The sequence below is a fragment of the Suricata suricatta genome, chromosome 17 (genome assembly GCF_006229205.1).
Source record: "Suricata suricatta isolate VVHF042 chromosome 17, meerkat_22Aug2017_6uvM2_HiC, whole genome shotgun sequence".
Lineage (NCBI taxonomy): Eukaryota > Metazoa > Chordata > Mammalia > Carnivora > Herpestidae > Suricata > Suricata suricatta.
The window spans coordinates 38763061-38769096 of NC_043716.1; the positions used below are offsets into that span (position 1 = coordinate 38763061).

General features: G+C 56.4%; 2 protein-coding genes across 3 annotated transcripts in view; one reads left to right on the plus strand and one right to left on the minus strand.

Annotated features, from left to right (window-relative positions):
- The window catches only part of KAT2A (lysine acetyltransferase 2A), an 8526-nt gene extending 5374 nt beyond the window's left edge, over positions 1 to 3152 (minus strand). For both annotated transcript variants that reach the window (XM_029928727.1, XM_029928725.1), the window contains exons 1-6: positions 2763 to 3152; positions 2500 to 2623; positions 2019 to 2164; positions 1825 to 1914; positions 1348 to 1529; positions 1061 to 1252 (exon numbers count right to left, since the gene is read on the minus strand). In XM_029928727.1, the coding sequence (XP_029784587.1) occupies positions 1061 to 1252; positions 1348 to 1529; positions 1825 to 1914; positions 2019 to 2164; positions 2500 to 2623; positions 2763 to 3101 (1073 nt within the window). In that variant the 5' untranslated portion in view covers positions 3102 to 3152. The remainder of the gene's footprint in view (positions 1 to 1060; positions 1253 to 1347; positions 1530 to 1824; positions 1915 to 2018; positions 2165 to 2499; positions 2624 to 2762) is intronic.
- Positions 3153 to 3818: 666 nt separating this feature from the next.
- Positions 3819 to 4940, plus strand: HSPB9 (heat shock protein family B (small) member 9). Its single transcript, XM_029927045.1, is given in 2 exon segments — positions 3819 to 4492; positions 4495 to 4940. Coding segments are annotated over 2 exon segments (477 nt in total). The 5' UTR covers positions 3819 to 4461.
- The last annotated feature ends 1096 nt before the right edge of the window (positions 4941 to 6036 follow it).

Consider the following 6036-nt stretch of genomic DNA (forward strand, 5'->3'; position numbering starts at 1 on the left):
AAATGTTGTAATTGGATAAACCTGCTGTCAATAATATTGTATAATAATAATTGGATCACTGTACCTATGTCACAATTTCCTGTAACTCCCCCTTCCCAAACTCATAAAAGTCCTACCCCACCTTTGTTCGGGGCTCGCTCACTCTCAGCATGGATCCACCACGCCTGTAAAGTCTGTGAGCCCGAGTTTAGGCCCCAGTGAGCCTAAACCCGTAATAAAGCCCTTTGCTTTTGCATGCATGCTTCGGCCTCCCTGGCGGTCTCTGGTTTTTTGGGGGCGATATTAAAATCTGGGCATAACAATATGTATTAAGGTTATCGTTTTAATTTAAGCAATTTAAGATTAAATAAAGTAACTACAGCAAAAAAAAAAAAAAAAAAAGTAGCAGGACAGAACAATCCAAGACAGAGATCAGAGGCCCAGTCCGTCACAGAGTGCAGCACGGGGCAACAGGGTAGGAGCTGGTACCATCCTGTGGCCAGGCAGGGCACCAAGCCACCCTGGGCCTCAGTATCAAAATGGGGCTCAGAATCCAGTCCCTCCTGCCACCTCATATTCCCACCTGGTGGCGGAAGGGAGACTGACAGGACTGGATTAGTCAGTAACAGCGTCTTAAACTGAGTAGCTACGAGCCTGTTTCAAATGAGAGGAAAGTGCTGCAGAACAGAGGAAAGCTTTACAGGAAGGGCCACAACAGGAGTGGAAATTGGTTTCATCTCGAGTGTAACCTCTGGTTTCTTGGCAGCCTGTGGTGGGAAGGATTCTGAGGCTGTGTCCAGGCCCCGTGGGAAGTTATTAGTCACATCTACTGGGGGCGTGGGCAGGGATGATGTTAGCACTCGGGCAATGTACCTGCCATCCCCACACTAGTATGTGCAAAGGGAAATGCCAGCAAGTTGCATCTGGGCCCCGGACAAGCCTGCCAGGTAGACACCCAGATCCCAGAAGGCTCATGGAGGGAAGAAAGGAGGGACCATTCCAGGAAGACTTCCTGGAAAAAAGGGGACGACAGGAAAATGTGATTTGGGGCAAAATCCTGATAGGCCAGAACGAGCCTTACTTTGGGAAGTGGGTGAGGATGAGGGTCCTCTTCTCAGGCACCAGCTTGTCCTTCTCCACCCGGAATTTCTCTAGCAGCTGTCGCCGGGTCACGGTGAAGATAGAGCGGAGAAGGCTTCGCCCAAAGATGTGAGTGGTCTCGTAGCGGGGGAGGCTGTCACAGCTCTGGGGCACGTGGCAGTAGCAGAGCCATCTGGAGCCAGTGGGGAGGTGGGGAGTGAGAATGGGGTCGCTAGACCTAGGCTTGGCCTTCAAGCCCCTCCTCATGCTGTCCTTGGCTGGGCCTACCTGGTATAATTGACCTTGTAGGTAGCCACGTCCTCTGCCTGAGACCGCTGCCGAAACTGGGCAGGCGTCTCAAGCTTCCAGTAGTTAAGGCAGAGCAGGAACATCTTTGAGAGCTCAAACATCGTCTGCCGCTCCCGAGGGGCCAGGTGACTAAACTTGTATTGCACAAAGTTCAGCACGCCCTGAGAAGGGGCGGGCAGGGGACAGAACCAGGAAGAAGACATGAGCAGCAAGCAGGGGCCTCTTAGCCAAACACTGGTGCTTCCCGAGGGCAGGGTAAAGCTCTCCTCTCGCTCTGGGGCTCTCGCTGAAGAAAAACTGCACCGCCCCTCCCCACAATGCCCATCCGGGGCACAAAACACCCTCCCTTTTCTGAACCTCTCCCTTAATGTATTCTCAGCTTGAGGAGGATGGGGAACACAGGCTCCTCACTCCTCCAAGATGCCCCCAATTCTCTTACCACCTTCCTCACCCCACCTGCTCAATATTAGGCTTCTCAAATGGGGGACTGCCCAGGGAGCCCTCCACCACAGGCCGGGTCATCTGCAGGATGCATTTCCGCAGAAGCTGGAGGAAGAGGAAGAGGAAGCAGGAGGGACAGGGGTCAGCAGGGCTCAGAGATGCAGACCTTATCTACTTTGCTCATCCACACTCACTTGGACAAAGCTCACCTTGAAGAGGTAGAAATACACCTGCTTTGTGTCTGTATCCTCCTCCTTGTGAACGGACATGAATAGGTTCTCAACGTCCACCACCATACCTAGCAGCCGGTTAATCTCCTCCTCCGACACATTCTCCAGGTGGGACACGTGGTCAGCTGCAAGGATAGGTGGTAGAGTTGGGGAGAATGGACAGATCACCAGAGCTTCCTGCCCCTCTTCACCACCAGCCAATTTACACCCTCGGTCCCTTCAACCAGTGTGACCAGCAATGAGACTGACTGCTCCTACATCAGTCCTTGGGTGGGCCACCTTCTCTTCTGGACTGGCAAATGTCCTTTCTCTTCCCTTGGGGGATACATGCTCCCGACCCGATCCTTCCTTAGGAGGCTTTTTTGGTTCCACAGATGAAGTTCTGTGGCACTTAAATCATCCCGTCCAAGCAGGACCCAGCCTGACCCCGCCCTAGCTCCAAGGGCACTTCCTGCCTTACCCAAGGGGTGCTCACAGCTGCGGCACAGCTCGCTCAGGTTGGCAGCTGGCTGCTGCAGGTCCATGCGAGGTGCAGTGGGGGGCTTGGGGTTTTTCCAGCCATTACACTTGCAGGTTTCATTGGCCTGGAGGCAGAAGAATCCGTCAGTGACCCTGTAACCGGGGACGGGGAGCCGATTACCAGCCAGAGATCTGCCCCTATTCCCACCCGGGCCCTGGGATGCCCCAGGCCCCGCCCCTTCTCACCCCAGGCCCCGCCCCCACCTTGCAAGCCGAGAAGACCCCTAGCTTCTCAAGCTTCTTGGCGCGCGGCAGCCCCCGGACTTGCGCCTTCCTCTGGCTGGCGCGCTGCTGCTGGCTCAGGCCAGGTCGAGCCGGATCCCCTCCGCTCCCGGTCCCCCCACTTCCTACCCCGGGAGCCCCAGTCCCTGTGCTCCCGGCTGGAGCTGCAGCTGGGGCAGGGGCTGGTGCCGGAGTGGGAGCTGGAGTTGGGGCTGAAGCCGGACTGGGGGCAGGAGTCGGAGTTGGGGCAGGGGCAGGAGACTGAAGAGGGCGGGACTGCGTGGCCGGCGCCGGGGTCGAGGCCTGGGTAGGTTCCGCCATGGCCTCCCCAGCAGCGGAGCGGCGCGGCGCTCCCAGCCCTAGGGCCGCATGGGCAACCGGCGCTCAGTGCGCAGGCGTCGCTGCGCCGGAGCATGACGGGAGTTGTAGTCTTCCACTGCCGCTCCCTTCGCCTCCGGTTTCCAGACTTTTCTGTCTTGTCTCTTGGTCCCAGATAATAAGCTAGTGAAGCCCGCCCGAACAATTACCCTAGATTGGCTCCTCCTCACTTCATTCTCTCTTGAAGACTTCTGGGACAGTGATGATCAATGATTTCTTGGAGATTTGGAGAAGCATCTGAGAAAACAGACTTCAGTTGAGGGGAATCGTGGGTGCAAGCGCAGCCCTGGGGCCTGGAGTTGCGTTGACTTCCTGGAACATCCCCTCCTACCCCTAACCCGGCCCTGCCCCACACTGCGGCCACAAACTTGCAGCTACAGTGGAGATTAAGATGCAGCAGTTACATTTCTGCGGTCAGATGCTCTACCCCTGAGCTATACCCCCACCCTAACAGTTACATTTCTGAACCTGTGAAATTGTTACAAGGCTGCTGTCGTTGGGATAATTCCACTGAACTCTTTGGTGGACTTTTCTGTATATACGTGATACTTCAGCAATAAAGGATTATTATAAAAGCATTGAGCGCGAAGCGTATGGCCATGGTCACAAGGGACACTGGAATGGAGATGAGGTAGAGGTAAAGGAAGGCACATCACTGTATGTGAGTGGCTCTCCCCCAACCCTGTGGGCACCTCGAGGGCGGCAGGGCCCGCCATCTTTAATTTTGTCTCAGAACCCAGCCCTGAGCCTGCCACAGTAGGCCCAGGGTCTGGTAAATCAAGGAAACCAGGAAGTCGTGTTCACCTCCCAAGACCCATCTGTCACAGGACCTCTGCGAGGTCAGAGAAGGGGTTTTGGAGATGGTAAGACCCCATGGTCACATCCCATTGGCTCTATTAAAGGGGTCAATCCTTATCCTCAGGACAGATTCTTGGAAGGGCAAGAGCGCAGCGGCTCAATCTCATCTTGGGCCCCGTGCTGGGGAGAGCTCCAGGGTCGGGATCGCACATCCAGCCTCGGCGGTCAGAGCCCAGAGCCATGGGTCCCTGTGATCGAACCAGAGAAGGGCCTGAGAGTGGGGCGGGAGTCAAGATGAAAGCAGCAGCAGTGCACCACGGCTGCTGACCACCTGACCTGTGGAGGCAGGACTCGAGTGGCTAACCCCAAACTCTGCTGGCGCAAGCTGCCCTGGGTCACTGAGGGAGCTGGGCTGCACAGCAGGGGTCTGCACCAGTGCCTCTCCGTGCGTGCGCGCCGCTGCCCGAGTGCCTCGCGCCCCTTCGACAGCAGTTGCTCACTCGGGATGCAGCGAGTTGGTAGCCGTCTCCCCAACGGGAGTCTCCCTGTCCCAGCACAGCCTTCGCTAAACATAACCAGGTGGCCACGCACCCGGTACGGCTGCTTGGGGTCAATGAGGCAGCTTCTCAGAACAACTTCCCTGTGGAGGGTGGCTTCCAGATGAAGGTGGATTCGTACGGCTTCACCCCCGACGAGCTGCTGGTGCAGGTGGACGGCCGGTGTCTGATGATGACGGGCCAGCGGCAACTGGAGGGCTGCAGGCCGGATGGGGTCGGCTACCGCGTGGCGCAGAGAGTGCACCGACAGATACAACCACTGCCGGACCTGGATCCCACCGCCATTTCCTGCAGCCTGACCCCTTCGGGCCAGCTGTGCATCCAAGGCCAGTGCCGGGCGCTGCCTTCCTCTGAGGCCTAAATAGTCCCATCCTCAAGACTCCAGAGCCGTGACTCTAAGAAGGGTCAACCTAGCCTGACCCAGTAAACAACCCGAGTGTGCAGCTGCAACGTTGGTGTCCTGTGGTCTTTCTTGGGGTTGAGGTCAGAGGTCGAGGCATAACAGAAGTCAAGAAAGGAGTTGGAGGGCCCAGGTAGGCAGGAAAGGCACTTTAAGGTGGTGTCCACCAAAACTCAGGCCTCAGCGGCCCTGGGAGAAGCTGAGGAGGGGGGGAGGGGCGGAGCTCAGCGTGGCCCACTCAGCTCAGCTCATTGCCTGGAGCAGCAGCTCCAGCAGGGAGCAGCAGCAGGCCAGGAGGGCCCCAGAGGCACCCGGCTCCACTACCAGCAGAGGGCCCTGACAGACCAGGGATCAGATAGCTTGGACTTGGTGTGGACCTCTGACCAGCACAAGGTTCCAGAGGTCACCTGGGAAGAGGGGGAAGAGGACCTAGTCCTTCACAAGCCTGGTCCAGACTACCGGAAAAACCCCAAAGATCTTGTTTTTGGTGTTTCAGAGACCGACTATTTTCAAATACAAACTGCACATCACCCTAGTAAAATCTGGAGGGGGTCGGGGAGAGGCAAATGCAGTTCCCTCAACTTCAAACTTGGTGAGATTTAGCCCCAGGTCACTCTCACCCCACCCCTACCCATTTAGAGCTGGTACCAGCAAGGGCCTCCTCCTCTTGGTTACCATCACCACCAGCATCCCCTCACTTTTGCTGGCTGGGTGGGGGGTTGTTCATCCTAAACTAACTTCAAGTAAGCTAGAGCAGATGTAGTCTGATAAACTCTGCCAGAGAGAGACAAGGAAGACAAGTGGGAGGTCGATTGATCGGCTGACTATATTGACAAGATACTGATTGGTTACATGTTGAAGAAAACATACAATACAAAATACAGAAAAAGTTGGTTCCATCCCCTCCCACCCCCCCTTACCCACCCCCCACCCCAAAATACTCATCGTGATTTGGTCAGAACAGGGCTCAGAGCCAGAGGTCAGGGTGACTGAGGGGGGGGGGTTATGGGCAATGGGTTGGTGGCTGTCACAATAATGCTGTGGTAATGCTGTGGTTTCTCTCCCAGCTGTGAGTCAGGGGGTGAGGAGGGGCTGCAGCCTGACGACAGCCAGCTGAGGGAAG